An 18,549-nucleotide genomic window follows, 5' to 3' on the forward strand; every position below is an offset into this window, starting at 1 on the left:
AAGGCTTACATGTACCCATGGTTCAATTAGTTTACTTGACAAAGTTTCTATTAACTGTAGAAATCAAAATTAAGAATGATGCTTTGTGTGTATAAAGTTTAAGCATCCATTAATAGCAGAAATACCTTTTCCCTTAGAAGAAACAGAAAATATTTTTCTGGCTGAATGATTCCATCTATATAAGATTTATCCATAAGTACTTACCTATAAGTACTGAATCTATAAGAGAGACGGAAGTATAGAGGTAGCCCTAGAGATCTTTTATGGGAAAATTACTTCAAGCTCCCTTTGTTCCTTAAGTTTAATTTATCCTGACAGATAATAGGCTTTTACTCATTTTTCCCTGCAACACTTTTTAAAAAGCTCTTTACATTCTAAGTGCATATTCACGAGCGACAAGACTATTGTCTCCTACTACACAGACAGAAATTAATTTTCAAACACTCATTATTTTGTTATTTTTTACTGAAAACAAGGCTATGTACTGCTTATTTACTGCTATTTACAAGAAATGTTAAAGTCTGTTATTTCAAGAGAGTGACCTAGCACCTGTTTGCCATTATGCTGTTGCGCAACATTAAAGAGATTTTCCTCACACTTACTTTTTACCAAAATGCAAACATTGGCAACTAGAGTTGAAGTATGAATATTTCTTTCTTAATAACCCTAAGTAATAACAGCAAAATAAAAATCACACCTATTCATTTAGACACTTGCATCTATAAACGTGAACACATATTACTCCATTATGAGGAAAGGCTGAGGGAGCTGGGTCTCTAGCTTGGAGGAGACTGAGGGGTGACCTCATTAATGTTTACAAATATATAAAGGGTGAGTGTCACAAAGATGGAGCCAGGCTCTTCTCAGTGACAACCAATGATAGGACAAGGGGCAATGGGTACAAACTGGAACACAAAAGGTTCCACTTAAGTTTGAGAAGAAACATCTTCTCAGTAAGGGTGACAGAGCCTGGAACAGGCTGCCCAGGGGGGTTGTGGAGTCTCCTACTCTGGAGACATTCAAAACCCGCCTGGACACATTCCTGTGTAACCTCATCTAGGTGTTCCTGCTCTGGCAGGGAGTTGGACTAGATGATCTTTTGAGGTCCCTTCCAGTCCCTGACCTTCTCTTATTCTGTGATACTCAGAAAAGTAATGTCACCTTGAGAAAATGATTCTTCTGGTTCTAGCACAGTTGGAAGGGATACTGGTTTGATGCAGACAAAAAATGGCATGAAGTTTCTCCTGTACCATTGATCTTCCCTTTTCTGCTATGGCCAAATACAGTAGTCGCTGCTCCAGCTTACAGATGCCACCAAAAAATCCAGTCAGGCACCAGGATAAAGGACAGTCTTTGAAATTTGGACAATTTATAGGAGAGAGTATGGACAGAAGTCATCATGTCCAGTGCAAGCTCATCCTTTTACTGGGATAATTCCCCCCAGGCTGGTTAAATAAACAATCTGGCACAATAATAACACCTGTCATTTTTACAACCAAAGAAGATGAACATTAGAAGGAAAAATAAAACTGCTTCTCTAAGTTATCAGATTGTTATGAAAATGTTACACATGTCCTGAAATCGAAGAACAGACAGGAACTTTCCAATTACACAAAAGTATACATAGGACTGTTCCTGATTATGAGGTTAGAATGGAACCAGCTGCTTTCCTCACTTATCCTTTCAATTCTTCGCTACCAGGAAGAAATTAACTTTAAGAGTAGAAAAGAATTTTTCCTGTACAGCTAGTACCTAAAACATATGCATTTAAATGTCATCGTATTGCTTAAAATTCTTAGTCACGTTTGCCTGAAAAATATCAATGTGGCCTTTTATATCAAAACAGAAGGGTCTTACAGGACTTGTCACTAACAATGCATTCAGGTTCTATGTTAAATGAAGTATATAACCAAGAATAAAGCTGAGGAGAATCCTACTCATAAGCCTTAGTGAAGAGGATACCCAACATTGAGTTTAATTAACGACTGCTGAAGGAAGTCTCTGTCCCCCAGCCATACCATCTGTGATGAGTTTTTGGGATCAGAATTTTAAAGGACTTAAATAGTTCCCAGTGATTAATATGAGACAATGATTTGTTTAGTTAATTGGTCATTTAAAACATACTTTCCAGTCCTTCTATTTTTTCCTTCTTGTATTTCGAAAAGACAGTGTGGTAAGTCCATAAAATTTGAATGTGTAGCACAAAGTGCCTGTTTATATTTAGGGTACTTAATTTTTTTTAAGATACTTTCAATAGATATACATGTGACTGTGTTTTAGATGTTAGCAAATTCTTCCACCTAGTGATAAGACTTTTCTCCCACTGTTTCGCTTTGGGAAATTTCAAGTAGTCGTCAGGAACAACTGATGGATCTGGAGTATAGTGAAGTGATTAAATACTATTATTTTCTCCTGAAGCTATTTTAAAAGGTGTTCATCTAAATAATTTGTTCATGCACCAGGCTGCTCAAGCAAGTACACTTCCATTAAAAATGGTGCTGGATTCCACAACGACTTCAAGACCTAGTAACTTAGTGGCAAAACCTGAGTTTCAGAGTGAGCTTGTGTATACATTATCTGCATTCATACCTACTTTTCAGGAAATATTAAGTCCAGAATATTTATAGCTACAGTTACTAAAACAAAGCTCTCAGATTCCATGTGTTACACCAAAAAAGCACAAAATTCAAACTCCAAGGTAGGAATTAGCTATGAATCAGGCGCAAAATAAGAATGCTTCTAATACTGTAGTATTACGTAGTTACGTAGTTGATTCACAATTGTAACTTTATCTGCACACCCCCAAAATTTAACAGAAAGAAATGGGTTTTTTTTATATTCCTTATAAAGGGCTAATGAAAACATCCTGAGTCCACAAAAGAGCATTCTGCATATCTAGTAGTTTTGTAAATACGCAACAGAAATAGAGGTGTATCATTACTGTGATTATCAAAAGCAGAAATAATTTATCAGTAAAATTAAAGCTCCACCCTGAACTTCCTCAGAAATAGGGTCAAGAAAAAAAGATGGCCTAGAAATAAAGTGCTATATATTGATGTTCACAGAATCACAGTAGCTTAATACAAGACAATAGCAAACAATAAGTAAGGATATAACTTTTTTCATTTTGAAAAGTACTTGATCTTCATGATATCTCATTTATTTGTTAGATCAGTAATGAAATTTCATTACTTACATTTCAGATTAAGCCTAAAATTGAGAAATAAATGCTCAGCTTTACCTCCAGATCACTAGACTACACTCTTCAGAAACTATTCAAGCCCCATATAAAATACGTATCTGTTCCTTTTTCAGGAGCTTCATATATGGTATTATATTTTAAAATCACAATATATTATCTTGCATTATTGCTGGAAGGTATAATAAGTATAGTCCGGGGGCACATTGCTTGCAGACATGTGGCATTAATGACACTCATTTCACGCAAGACTTCTGATCCCTACCTATTGAGCCAGAATTAATAATGACAGAATTAATTTGGGCTGGTTACACAGCATGGAGACTTTCCAAATCTACTCATATTTTCTCCTTTTTAACAGTCTGAGTAAAATAAAAGTCGTGTACACCTTCAGCTGTCGCCCACATGAATTGTTGCATTAGTCTGGCAGCAATATTCAAATAACGAGAATTTCATCCAAAAATACACTTTAAAACTTTGGCCACGTGCCAGAATAGATTTTTCAGTCTTACAACATCTCAATAAGTAAAGTATGTTTTTAAAGTTATATTGTAAAGTACTTCAAAGTTAATTTCTAATACTTGGACCAGAAAAGCAAACAATAATTTTAAAACTTTGAATAAACCACACAGCATAGAAAAAAATAAAGCCACTTAATTCTGCTTCAAGTGAGCATTCAGGCAGAGTCCATCATTTGCAGCATCCCCAGCAGAAATGGAGCACAACAGCAAAGCAGGAGTTAACAGTTCAACATGACTGCCCATAATGAGTCTTTTACAGAAATATACAAATAATAACTTGTCATTTGGTAGTGTTGGTTTATTTCCTGACAGCATGCAGTGCATTTGCTGAAGTGCAAAGGATGCTCTTTACAGTCCAATTTACAGTCCAAATTTACAATTTTACTCAGAGCTATCAGCATCTCTTGAAATAGTTTAAAACTAGTCTAACATTTAAAAATGTCTCACTAGATGCTTTTTACAGTAACTTACAGGAGTTACCCACCAAAATAAGGACAACTGGATATAAGAGAGGAATATTTGATTTTTCCAACATATCCACTACTTGCTGGGTTTCTTGAACAGCATGGTTTTTATCCTAAATGAAAAAAAATGTTTATAATTACTGCAAACATCAAACAATTATTTCATTAAAAAGGAATTCCAAAATCTGATATTTACCAGAAAAAGATCCACCACTTTTTTTGTTTTGTGAGTTTTTATTTGGTTGGGTGGTTTTAAGATATTTGTAATGCTTTTGTCTGGTAAAGTTATAGCTGTTTTAAAAAAATAAGATTAATTATATTACTCTTAAGAAAGAAAGATAGCCAGATAGATAGATAGATAGAAATAACATTCTTAGGTTCTTGACTGGTCTCAGATATGATTCAGCTCAAACCTTCTTGTTCACATCCAGGGACTCAAATACAGAAATACAAAACTGGCACATACGTGTCCAAAATGGGAAACACTAATATAGACCATGGTAGAAATTCACAGTTAAATGGCTACACATATGACATCCTTCTTCTTGAGACAATTCACTTCAATACAATATCTATGAACGGATATTTTAAACTACTTTCAGTTGCAGCCCTCTTGTTCAAGAACTCATGGCTGGTTTAACAACATACTGACTGAGGCGCAGAACCAGGAGAGAAAGAATGAAACAGTATCACGAAGGTCTAGTTTGGTGCACATCAGAAACACCAAACATCAGAATGGATACACCAACAGGATAGAAATAATCTTATTATTCAAATATGTAATCATGATTTACCACTACTAAGAAGATTAAGTGCAAAATGAAAAGCATGCACCCTCTTTCTACTTACATTTATACAAACAAAATTGTAGCACTGTCCTGAAATGACGCTTTGCAGATGGCTATCATTGTTGCTTAGAGATACTGATATAGATTCAACCTGATTAGGAAAAAAAAAAAAGAACAATATTACTATGTCACAAATTTGACTTCACCCTTAATTATCTGCTAAAGTTTCCACCATGATGGCAGTTTGGTCATTCAAATGTTTTAAAACTGGCAGTTGCTACTGTAAATTACACAATTTTTCAGGTGATGACAGTGAAACAGAGTCCAACACCCTGCAGTTTTCTGCAAGTTTTTGCTGAACCGTTCTGGCAGGAAAAGTCACTCTGGAACTATTGGACACCAGTGCTGCTCCCAGGGCACGATGAGGATGTTCAGCTGTGGTCAAAGATGAAAACACTGTTCATAGGATCAAGATGATCTCATGATTTTAGACCACTAATTCTGAGAAAATCTCTATAATGTTCCTATACACATTTACGTTGTCTCCATGCAACTAACAAAATCAATGGAGTGTGTATGACGGACCAGGTGCACAGGTATTCTCTAAGATTCTGCATATGACAAGACTCATTTAGAATTTCTCCTGAAAAGCATTTCCTCAATGAATACTTTAAAATACTGTCTTAATCACAGACATACTTACTTTGCAAATTTTAACTGTAACAGCAGCTAAGAAACTATCTTATACTAATTAAAATAAAAAGTAGATTCTGCTACATTATCTTCTTCAGGATTGCCTTAAGTAAAACACCAAACCAGACAGTGGAGAGGGAATTTGTTCCCTAAGAGAAGATAACAATTCGAAACAAAGTAAAAAAGCTGAAAATAAGTTCAAAAAAAACTTCATGTTGCTTCTATTAAACCAGCAAACCTCACTGTTCCATTGCTCAAATGAGCTTTATTTCTGCCCAGGAGACATATTATATGTAGCAGCAAACAACAGAACCAAGACACTGCTGTGTTCCCTCGAAATGTCACTTAATCCACAACCCAACAAAAGGACCATATACAACATTTTAAAAGGCTTTGAGCTGTTATCTAAAGCTGTATTTGTCTCTTTCTATAATACTCCTGGAGCTAACTTGTTGGCAAAGGAAGGTGGTTTGAAACCCAGAGGCTGATGTTTATGCATTAAAGACTTTAGAAACATTTTGGGCTGAAAATGTGATAATGCAGCCCCAAATAGCTGATGTTTAGTACTTCGAGGAGATTTAAAAACAAAACAAAATAAAACAAACACAGAAGGCAAGAATTACTTAAAACACTTGAAAAGCACAATACTCCTGGGCTGTTCTGTTTGAACTTCTGCAGAAATAAAACTAGAAACCCCCGGTATCTTCACAGCCTTGCACATACATAGATGAACAGGAGCATATCACATGCCAGAGTCTTTCAGAAGTTAAATGGAACATGACTCAAGGGAGAAGGCCTACATTTTTTTTTGAGATACTACAATACATGATGCTTATGTATTCTTGAGCATTTAAAAATTAATTTCATGCATCAGAGTTTTGATTTAACTTGAATAATTTGATAAAGCAGTACATTAAGCCTTTGTTTTACAGCTATATTATCCAGCAAAAATTAAATCAGATTTCCCTCTTGAAAAAGTAAGCACAGCTGCCCAACGAGAAGTGTCAACACAACATCAATTAACTAAAATTAATTATTCTATTTATCATGTTATTATCCTGTGCAAAAGTATTTTTAACTAAAATTAATATTAATCAAAGTTATCATCTACTTGGGATAGCAAAAATTACCTAAAAATACCACCTCAGTACAAAGCATTTGTCACATGATGTTGCAGTGTTTAAACAGAAAAATGTATATGGACTTTTTTAATAACTTCTGGTCATTGTAGCAATTGATATTCAGGTAGTGTAAAGAGGCAGAGATGGTAAGCTTTTAAGAACATAAAGACAGGAATAATAAATATGCTTTCTTTAATGGTTTTCTACTTATCAGATGTCCTACACTGAATTTTCAACTTTATTCAACATCTACTTTAACTAAATCGAACAATAATACCTGGGCAGTGGGAAACTGTACAAGTTGGTTAAATTCAAAATTTAAAAGTCACACTTAATACCAATCCAGCAGACAGACAATGCAATTATTAGGAAATTATTAAATGATGAAGGGAGTGGAGCATCTCCTGTATGAGGAAAGTCTGAGGAAGCTGGGTTTCTTTAGCTTGGAGAAGAGACTGAGGGGTGACCTTATTAATGTTTACAGATATATAAAGGGTGAGAATCACGAGGATGGAGCCAGGCTCTTCTCAGTGACAACCAATGATAGGACAAGGGGTAATGGGTTCTAACTGGAACACAAAAGGTTCCACTTAAATTTGAGAAGAAACGTCTTCTCAGTGAGGGTAACAGAGCCCTGGAACAGGCTGCCCAGGAAGGTTGTGGAGTCTCCTACTCTGGAGACATTCAAAACCCACCTGGACACCTTCCTGTGTAACCTCATCTAGGTGTTCCTGCTCCGGCAGGGGGATTGGACCAGATGATCTTTTGAGGTCCCTTCCAATCCCTGACATCCTGTGATTCTGTGAAATTTCTACTAGTACAACACTAGTTCATTTCCTAATCAAAACCAACCAAATACTTTTATATACTGCTTGTGGATATTTATCCAGTCACAAAAAGAACACGCGACTTCATCCAGCTGATTACATTTCATTTGATAGTAGCCCCTGGTCACTGAATAAGCAGAAGTACATCATTTCCAGTCACAAAGGTAAACACCTTCGACCCCAATTTAGTTTGCTTGCTTCAAAAGAAAAGGCTAAATAACAAAGGAAAGACTCAACTTATGTCTTGCACAGTAAGATATCTTCTGTAAAACACTTATTTATTAGTTATATAGTTTACATTATCACTGATTAAAATACCTACTCTGAAAGTACTTTGCAAGCAATAACTGTTGCCTTAACCTGTTTTTATGTTTGTTTTGTTGTTTGGTTGGTTTTTGTTTTCAGAAAAGATTTTATTTTTCTTTATCTCATTTTAATTTTCAGGTCTGTTTCCCCATTATTGGCATTATCATGTTATCGGAGTTTCTCTTGAAAATCCCCCTAATAGAATTTCTTTTGAATTCTTCTGTAAGGATTAAGGACACACCTAGAAGTTAACAAATATCCTAAAAGTAAATATGGCTGCTACTAAGACCTAGAGTGTCAAAAATATCTAAAATGGTAAAATATCGACCATACTTGGTTTAAATTTCAGATAGTATGTACTCTACAGAGTGATCCCCAATTGGTGTCTTATTTGGATTGCGTACCCTCCAATTAGCCCTTTGAAAAGGCGCAGCTTCCAGTATGGTACATTTAATGTACTTAAAATGATTATCACATGTTGTACACAAGGTTACTGTGCTTCACTTGAGAATGCCAGATATATTTTTTCTAAGGTGTTTCAAATTCAGAAGTTCTGTATATTAGTAAGCTTAAAAATTAACTCTTAGAGATTTTACAGTTTAAAAACAAGATACTCAATACATATATATTACTTTTTATAGATTTTCAATCTAAGGGTTCATAAAATGAATGACTAGGGATGTTTCAAGGAAGATGGGGATCTTGATGGAGTTCTTTGGCAGGTGCCACTTTGGAGGTATGTTTTGAAAGTGTTGAATTGAAATGTAACAATCAACGTCATTATGAGGAAAGACAACATGGATGAAAAAAGAGAAGAATGGTGCCAGAAATCATCAACTATATAAACTGCTTTAATAGAGCCATCAAAAAATTCAGTCCCATATCAGTAGGAATCCCTTCATTTTATGGCCTCATTATACATTATTTTATTCAAATGCACCATAGATTTAAGTACTTGACCAACCCAATGGTTCACTGTTTATGCAATGTAAATTTGGCCATATGTTGAAAATTTTAAACAATTTTGATGCCAGTCTGATTTGAGGTTACTAAGTTTGGAGTCACAGTGTTGGCTGATGAAACATAATGCATTCTTTGACTTACTGGCTTGGAAGAGTTTCTCAAGGTTTAATTAAAGTGATTACATAATATCTAGATAAGTTAATGCTTAAAGAAGTGCTTGCTTTTCTAATATGGGTAATGATGTCTTCCTAGCAATTGCAGAAAAGTTTAAATGGAGAGAAAGAAGGAAAACTAACAATGGATCTGATATCAGTGAAACAGAAACACACTTCTGCTCCATTGTTCAAGCTACTCAGACAAGAAAAGATCTTATTCAATTCTGCTAATGTTTTGCACTTGTAAATGCAGATATGTAATACATGTAAAGCATGATTTTCTACACTAAATACAATTTTTTTCAAACAAAATCTGTAAGTATGTTAAATGACATTTCTAGATATAAAATAGCAATAGTTTGCTACAGAAGAACATTCTAATATTAACCGAGCACACAATGCAGAAGACCGGCAGACATCAATAAAAACTTTAACAGAAGTAACATCATGGGAATCAGGAAACCTTTATTTTTGAACAGCTATTCCCCATCTGTTTCTCTGGGTAGCAGAAAGAAATGATATCATCACATAAGATATAATTAAGACCAGTCAAGATTTAAGCAATTACCAAATGTTAATCACCTTTGAGAAAATGAAAATCTTTGATTGTTCTATTAGTAGGAATAATGAAAAAGAGAGTTAAAAGCTAGTAGAAAATTCCACCAACATACTACAGCAAAGGCTTTAATGAGCATGCACTATGAGTGAAATGCACCCCATCTCTCTGCAAAAAGACTGATAAATTTGACTTTAGATTTGCAGCTCTGCAGAAATACAACTTACTCTTTAATTGGTTCAGACTTGAACTCAGACTTCAAAGTAACAAAAGCATTTCCTCTGTAACATATTTGTAACATTTCAGGCTTACTGAATTCATAAAATCTAAAGAAAATGGCCTCTCTGTTGTCTGGATCCAATTTCTCCTCTAATCTAATATATACATTTTAAGAGAATCTGCAAAATCCCCCCCTACAGCATAATTGTGCAGAAGATGTTCCTCTCTTGGTAACTTCCACACCTGGTGTTAATTCCTTATAATAAATACTGCAGTGACACAGGAGGTCTCAGTTTCTGTACTCACATTATTTAGACCATTCCTTGCAGGTTGTGACAACCAGAAACGTTACATTCATCACAGAGTTTACAGCCATAGAGTTGTACTTACTCTTATTTGGCTTTTCAGAGATTCATGAAGGAGAAAACCTACTTGGGCAGCAGCTTCCTTCACATCAGTAATAACACAAACTTGTTGTGAAAGGTTGTCTGTGACCAAGAAAAAAACCCTTAGTATTTCATACAAATATAAATTAATCAAAATTACTAATCTGAGAAACATTACCTTCAGTTCACATACTGCTGTCTCCTGGCAGAATCTTTTCAACAGCTGTAAATTTAATTCTAAGATGACTTATTTCAAGGCACAGTTAATATAACTACATCATTTCTATATTTTTATATCTCAAATATAAAATTAATATTTTATATTATTTTGTACAATGTGAAAACATCAGAGCCTATTTAAATAAAGGTGAGAAGGCATTTGTTCAGGTCCACGTTACTGACACTAGACAACAACCAAGGAAACAACTTTTTGAAAAATTCGTACCACTTACCACTTCAACAGATCATTAAATGCAAGGTCAGCAATATTGAGAAAAGCAAAAAAAACCCAGGAGATAGCATAAATCCTCTTCCCAACAATTTTTACTACATAATAGCATATTACTGTCTCCTGTTCAGGGAGGCAGCAGCCATAACTGTTCACCTCAATATCAAAAAGTTGCAGAGTCAAAGATTTCAGCATGGGGAACTTCTTAGATCTTTTGTTGGTGTGGGGAAAAAAAAATGTATAGTATTTTGTTGATACCAAGAACAATAATTTCAAGTTATCGCCTGATCTGCTCCATAAAGCAAATATTTTTGAAAACTAAGATTTTTCTCTTGCTACTGATTACAGTTTCAAGATATAGTGAGCATTTTCCTTTCTTTAAGCAAACAAATCAAAATAATCAAAGTCTGGAACTCCCACTTCTGATTCAGGATTTTATCCGTTAGATGTTGAATCAATATGCAGACCAAAACATAAGATTTCCAATGTCTTTGGGGAAGTTATTCCACAAACCACTAGAAATTTCATATATGTAAAGTCTAATTATATTTAAAGCAGACTTCAATGAAACTTCAGGGACAAAAATATACCAAACATCACCACAAAACAAATGAGTAGTGAAAGACATAAAAGAAATTATAAAAATATGGCATAACTGCTCTTCAAACAAGTCTGAATATAAAGATACATATTTGTTGCACGTGGAAAGGGTTTTTTTTAATTACATAGCACAGAATAAGTTTAATCAGATGCATTACTTAAGTAAACATCTCACTTGCTATTGTAAATTCAAAGACTTCTTCACAAAAATAGACATATAGACCCGAAAATTAATTTTAAAGCTGCTGCAGAGTTCATATTATTGAAAAGTGACTTGTGAAAATTAAACAGTATTTTGTGAACAGGAAAAAGTGAATTAACCACTGAAGATCCCAGAAGATAACTATAATGATTTTATGAATCATGGCCATTTATTATGTCCAATATTTATAATGTGACAATGAAAACAGTGGTAACAGCTGGCTTTGTATTAAGTTAGCAAGAATAGGGAGGGGGGAGGAAAGAGAGAGAACAATAAACATCTGCTTATAAACCATCACAACCAGATGAAAGTGAGGATTAAAAAAATTCATGGCCAGTTCTCACCCGACTGGAAATCACAGGATACCACAACTGTGGGAGAAATTATCTTCCCATAGATTCACCGGGCAAAAAAAGATACTGAACAAGCATCAAAGTTGGCTTCTACTTAATACAGAATAACTTTACAGTCTAAAAAATGGGTGAACGGGAAACCATATTGATTTAATTTCTTACCAGCAGAAAGCAAACCGCTGGTAGACTGAAATCAGAGAACAAGAGCCACTTGAACTTAGTACTATACACAGAATGCAGATACAAGATAGACGTACAAAATAAATAAGACTGGTATATCAGATTTCAAGGACCCAGATTCTATGGAACTAAGTAATTTAACAACGAAAGTCAAATCAGAGGTATTACAAAAATCCACATGTGGAAGAAGGCTGTGGAATCCAAAAAGGCACCATAACTTACGCTCAGACTATTCTTTTTAAAAATACGTCAGTTATCAACAGCAAGTGTCTGAAGTAACCTCATAGGAGGCTGCCCTATAAAACTGCAACTATAAAAGCTCATCTCATTCTTCTTCCCAGCCCCCTTAAACTTCTAACTTCTTGTAACACCACTGAGAAGCGAGAGAAGACCACCAGAAAAGTGACTAAGATTTGTAGGTTAAATTTAATAGAGAAGAAAGCAAAAACTGAATGAAGTGTGGAAAAAAATGTATTTTTAATCTGGAGGTGGAACATAATGTTATAGGTGGAAAGTCTATTGATAAAGTATGAAAAACTAAATTAATTATAACACACACATTGAAAAGATGCTGCATGCTTTTAAATGATCAAGAAAATTTAATAAAGTCTGGGAAATCATCATTTATAAAATCATCCTAACAAAGCAACAGTGATGTTCTAGCTGAGGATTAAAACCCAATTTAAGTGGCCAAAAATATCTATACATTAATTTAGACAGTCTGCACCTTTGCTTTCCCATGGGAAGGCAGGCTGAGTGGAGCCCTCATCCCCACAACTGCCCATGTCCCATCTCTGACAAGCTTGTGATCCCCAAGGATCTCACGGGTTCTTGCTGACCACCAGCAAAGTTAAGTGCCTGCAGCACTTCATTCCTGGTTTTCAGAAGTCCGTTAGGTGAATTCAACAGTCATTCTGCAAAGCCACGTCATGGTCATGTCACAAGGAAGTTTAATACTCAGCTAATAAAATTCTGTTTTTCTTCAGAGTGCTGGGTAATGCAGGCTGGAATGAACCTCAGGAGGCCTCTAGTCCAAACTCCTGCTCAAAGCAGGATCACCCATGAGGTCTGGTGTGGTTGCTCAGCCACTTAATCCCTTGGCTCTTGAAAACCTTTGAGGACAGAGACTCCACAACCTCTCCAGACAACCTGTTCACCACTTGGCTGTCCTCGTGGTGAAAGACTTTTTCCTTTTATTGAGTTGTAACTTCCTTTGGTCAGTTTTTGCCTGTTACCTCTTGTCCTCCCACCATGCACCACTGTTCCACTTTTCTTCCCTTCTTCCATGGCATACCTTCCCCTTCATCTGCCCAAGCTTTTCTTTTGTTCTTTTTTCCCTCACTATTATATTACCTATCAAAATCTTTCTCTTGCTTTGGCTTCCTCTTCCTCTACTTAAACTTATTATTTCCCTTAAAACTTCTTCTTCCCAATACACATCTCCCATTTACTCTTGGCTTCCTTCCAGCTGTACCTGATTATAGTGTAACTCTCCCCATACTGCATCACATTTAATATCCACTCAGAAAGTACTTTTTGCATAAAATTAACAACAGTTGAAACTTTACAACACAAAATTCTGTTAGGTTAAACATCAAATTTCTCTATCAGGAAAGAGGTAAGAATTTTCTTCATTAAAGATAAATTTAATACAGGATTTCAGAATTTGTTTCATTAAAACTCATTCTCTCTCCAGCAGGAAACTTAATTTTCAATTCTGCTGTGCCCTTCTTTGATATTGTGAAAGCCTGAGATCACATTATTATTCAGTAACACCTGTTACAGTCTTTATCCTAGGATCTCACCAAAAATTACAAATTAAAATGTGTGCATGTTTATGGCACTACCTCAGTAAAATAATGTATTAAATGTACTCTAACAAATGACTTAAAAGGTTAACCTGAAAAGCACGCCACAAACAAGCAGCAATTAAAATAATACGTTTGAATGAAGATCATGAATATCATATCCTAGGGAATTAATACCATAAGAATAAAAAGGCATCTGAATGGCAAATAGATTTTAGCCTAAAGATGTAAATTTTCTCTTAATTGCACATATCTGTCTATACATACACTTATTTTTGTAAACATATGTTCATACTATGCCATTCTTGGTCTGTCATTACAATTCCTGCTATTTTGGAAGTACATTCTATTCATCAAAATACTTCTGAAGTTTGTATTGGATTCAAAATGGCAAATTAATTTATCAGAACGTAATTTTCAGTTTCTGCACAGCAATGGCTTGACTGCTCTGGAAACTTAGTATGGTTCTCCTTGACATTTTTACTATCTCCCGCTAGAGATGCTCCTACCACTGTAAACACAAGAATAATGAAATAAGTACTGCCAAGCATTTAATTGATTCATGCTCAACAGAATGAGCCAAAATTGTTATTCTTATAGGTAACCAAAAATATCTAACCATTTTTTGTTTATTCATTCCACATTTCTCTGTAGCCACAAAAAAACAAACATCAAATTTGACACTGCCCCGACCAGTATCAGCATGTAAGAAAGAGAGGAACATTTTGTGGTAGAAGCCAAGGAATAGGGTTGTTTTCACCTGACAGTAGCTATTCCAAGGAGAACCTCCCCACCAGCCAGTCTATGTCTTTGCCTCAGAGCAGAGAAGAGCCACCGGTTAATGAGTGTGCCCATGAAAATGCAGCCAATCTCCAGCAAGATACCTGTCCTTTGATAAACAAAACTTGCACCCCTTCCCTTTCCCTTTTCCTTTCCCTTTCCTTTCTCTTTTTTAATAAAAAGTCACATGGATCTTTCATATAACACAAAAATAAGAATATGACTCCCAAGAAACATTAACAGTTTGAAGGCATTAGGATATTTTTCTTGGCACTTGCAAAACATGAGTGTACCTACATCAATTGATACTTATTTAGCCAAATGTAAAGGCAAAATATCCAATCTGCAAGTGCATGCACTTGTGAAAAAGTCACTGCAGAAGAAAGGCCCTTAGGAAAAGAAAACAGGGGAGGTGAGAGAGTCAAACTCTAAGCTACAATCCTCTACTGAGAAGAACCACTTAAAGTTTGCATGTTGGAACTAGAGTTCAAAGATACCTACCCCGAGGGCAGGAGTCCTAATGGAAATTTTTTAGGATGTTTTGGATTAGCCTGATCTTAACAACATTTCTAGATGAGTCACCCTCATTGTAAGATGATGTTTGCTTACTTCAAGACTATTAAAAATAGCATGTGCCCCCTTGTCTGCATACTCTACAAGTTTGTACCTGCTAAAGAAAAGCATTAAATTTACTGTTTATAAAACAAATGATATTAGGACTCAGACTTTCAAAATACAGGTGTAAAAGAGACTTGAGGAAGTAAGCAAATTAATAAGACATGTTTTAAGAAAACAGTCTCAAAGACAAATAACTCATTAGCCTATTCACATTAGTGAAGTGTTTCTTTTTATTGCCTTGAATATGAAAGCTACACATAAATACCTACAGTACAAAAATGTATGCATGCATGTATGTTTTTCTTACTCCCACCTGAGTTAAGTTTAGCAAGCTGAAATTTGTCAGTTATTATGTCTCATTAGGGAAGCAGTTAAAAATCTAGCTGTGCTTCTATGAAACATTTGGGACTTATTAGATATGTAGAACTACATTTGTAATACAGCAGACTATAGAAATAGTCTCATAATTAGAATCTAATGATTAATTGTAATTTTTCAGACATAATTTAATTGCCAAACATATATTACCATAATATTTTTCTTATATTTAATTTGATTAGTTACAGAATCATTAGTTAAGACATGGACAATAGACAGAAATTTAAGAGTACCTCAAAAATAAACACGACAGCAAAATAACATGTCAGACTGAACCACAAGGAACATGTTCCTTGGCAAAACTGTTTATAGGCACAAATGTAACCTTAATATTCTAGCATAAACATTAAAGTATTTAAAAATCTGTTGAAGTTCATAATTCAAAGCAAAAACCCTGCTATTTGAAAGCAAAAAGAAAAAAGTTGGGTGAATAATTCTCATCAAAACAAATATTTTTAATATAGCTTCAACTGATTTTCTAAATAGAACAAACAGGTCAACAGAAAAGATAACTGTCACTCTCTGAAGTTGAAGGAAACCAAGTTTCAGTCACTAATAAATAGAACTGTAGATGACATGAAATTTGGAACTGTAGTCGCGAAATTAAGTATGTATACTCAAATGTTCTTCATCGCTTCTGAATTCATCCAGTGATAAAATGTGCATCCCATGTAATTCATCCAGGCATAAAATGTGCATTGGATCACTTAATAATAAAGAAATCAGTTGTGAAGACTCGAACAGTACTGAGGTGCCAGTGTGAGGCCAGTGTCCTTGGTACCCTACACCCTCCCAGCCTGCCCATTTAGCTCCTGGGACATCTCCAGAGGGCCTTGGAAGCGTGCAAGGTGGCACACCAAGAGCTTGCAACCCAGCCTTACAGTTTCATGCGGGACTTCTCCTTCAGGCACCTACACGGCCTAAACCTGAAGTCTGAATCCACCCAAGTGTGCGATACGGGACTGTACTATCTAGTACATAATGCTGCATCTCAGTCCTGCATCCTCTTCAACAACTTAACACAAAGAACCCTTGTGTAGACCACCATCCCAGAGGTAACACCATTTATACACAAAGTGATATGTAGTGTCAGGAAGAGTACCCTCTTCTCCATATAGGTAGGAGAGATTGCTGGTTGCTGTGCTCAGCAACATCACAGACAACCCAGCAGCCAGTGCCAAGCATAAGTAAAATGAGTTTTAACAAGGCAAAACACAGTAAATTCCACATCAGAAGGCACATATTCTTGCCATAAACCTGCCTTTCTGGAGTTCCTGGCATCTCATTATCAACCTAAAGAAGGAAAAGGAAAAGGGAAGGAAAAAGAGGAGGTAGATATCCAGAAAACCTGTCTCTGAGGACACCTATGGCTGAACAGTATGTGAAAATTCACAAGCATGTGGGTCTCGTGCGAGCCATGAATAGCGTATTGGCACAGTGGGGACTTCTGCTAGCCAGGTTTGTATTGCCAGACCAATGAGCACCAGCAGAAAGCCCTTCTCTCCAGAGACTATCACTCAAACCATCACAAGAAACATCGTATGGAAACTGCCACTTTCTTGCAGGGGTTGCTTCCCCATCAGTCTCTGTGACACGCTTCCATGACACCAGCCGGTCCCTAACACAGAAGCTCATAAAGAGCAGTGAGTAGCTACCACACAGCAAAGAGCTACCTAAGTTGTGGGAGAAAACACAGAAGGGTAATGACACCAGGTAGGAGGTTCTGAATTTTTGAGAAAAGCAGACACTGTGATCCAGTCAATCATTCGGCTCATAGGAAAGGCCTAACTGAGCCTACCTTGGCTTGTACGATGGTTGCCGTTCTAGAAGATGATGTGCACTTGAAGGTTTCCCATAAGCACAGCACAACACAGTGGGATATTGCTATTAAGACTACTTTTGTAAAACTAGCAACCATGAGACTGAATGATGCAACAAGGGGGTACAACAGAGTAATGCTCAGGAGGTCAAAAAAAAATACACCCCCCTTAAATATACTTTAAGTGTGGCGCAAACTGTGACTTACCTAACATTAATTCATATGGCTCAATGGTCCACTAAAAATAAGTCATGTTATATCAATGTGAAGATTTGAAGCCCTTTGAAGGGCACAGAATAGATAGGGCACAATTCTCAAACCACAGACTTGGAGTGCTAACAGTGTCTATTCAAATCCTCATTAAATACAATTAATTATGTAAGATAAATCTTTTATGAGGTGTCCTAAATTGCTATGGAGGGCTCTTATTACACTGCTTGCATAAGGAGTGAAGAATATGTAAGGCTTTCCCTTCCTGAAATCATGCAATGCAACAAAAAGCAAATCTATACTTCAAGGAACTTAAAACACAGTTTTCCATACAGACCAGGCATAATAAAAGACTATTGTGGTTACTGAAGCAGGTATTTTGCATGCTGCCATAGTAACAGACCATTAGATAAATAAAGATCAAGTAAGGGATCAAGTAAAGCCTGATTTACAACCATGCAAGTCTTCATTTTTACTTCAAGCTACATAAATATTTACCATAACCAACAGCTGGAGAAGATTGCACTTGGTTTAGTGAAAACAAAAAGTTTGATAACATGGTGCAATACACATGTAAAATATGTATCTATGAATGGTACATAGAGAATGACTAATACAGCGTTTTTGTTCCAGTTATAAAAAGGAACTTAGTGAATGTTCCCTCCATCTGAATAAGTGGCATCCCCATTTTCTACTCAATCAGTTTTAGAAAAAACTGCTTGGAACGGATTTTATTTTTAAAATCAATTATAAGTAACCATCTTTAATGACTTATGTGATTAATGAAACTCTCATATAGACAGGAACATTGAAATTAATTTGCATGAAAGCTGCAGTATTGTTTCAGGTTTATAATTTTTTGCTTGAAATAATGTGCATGTGTTACATAAAATTAGCTTAAACTGCTATAAAATTTTTTTAAGCGGAACACTTCAAAATACTACTTGTTTTTCTT

At 35.5% G+C, this 18,549-nt stretch overlaps 1 protein-coding gene across 5 annotated transcripts in view; it reads right to left on the reverse strand.

The window, feature by feature from the left end:
* CRPPA (CDP-L-ribitol pyrophosphorylase A) overlaps positions 1 to 18,549 on the reverse strand; it is a 117,491-nt gene that overhangs the window by 49,133 nt on the left and 49,809 nt on the right. For all 5 annotated transcript variants that reach the window (XR_010470056.1, XR_010470057.1, XM_065051215.1 and 2 more), the window contains exons 6-8: positions 10,203 to 10,300; positions 5,034 to 5,123; positions 4,205 to 4,297 (exon numbers count right to left, since the gene is read on the reverse strand). Coding sequence is in view for 3 of the 5 variants with exons in the window: in XM_065051215.1 (XP_064907287.1) it covers positions 4,205 to 4,297; positions 5,034 to 5,123; positions 10,203 to 10,300 (281 nt within the window). In the remaining 2 variants the exon portion in view is untranslated. The remainder of the gene's footprint in view (positions 1 to 4,204; positions 4,298 to 5,033; positions 5,124 to 10,202; positions 10,301 to 18,549) is intronic.

The sequence above is a fragment of the Columba livia genome, chromosome 2, assembly GCF_036013475.1.
Source record: "Columba livia isolate bColLiv1 breed racing homer chromosome 2, bColLiv1.pat.W.v2, whole genome shotgun sequence".
Lineage (NCBI taxonomy): Eukaryota > Metazoa > Chordata > Aves > Columbiformes > Columbidae > Columba > Columba livia.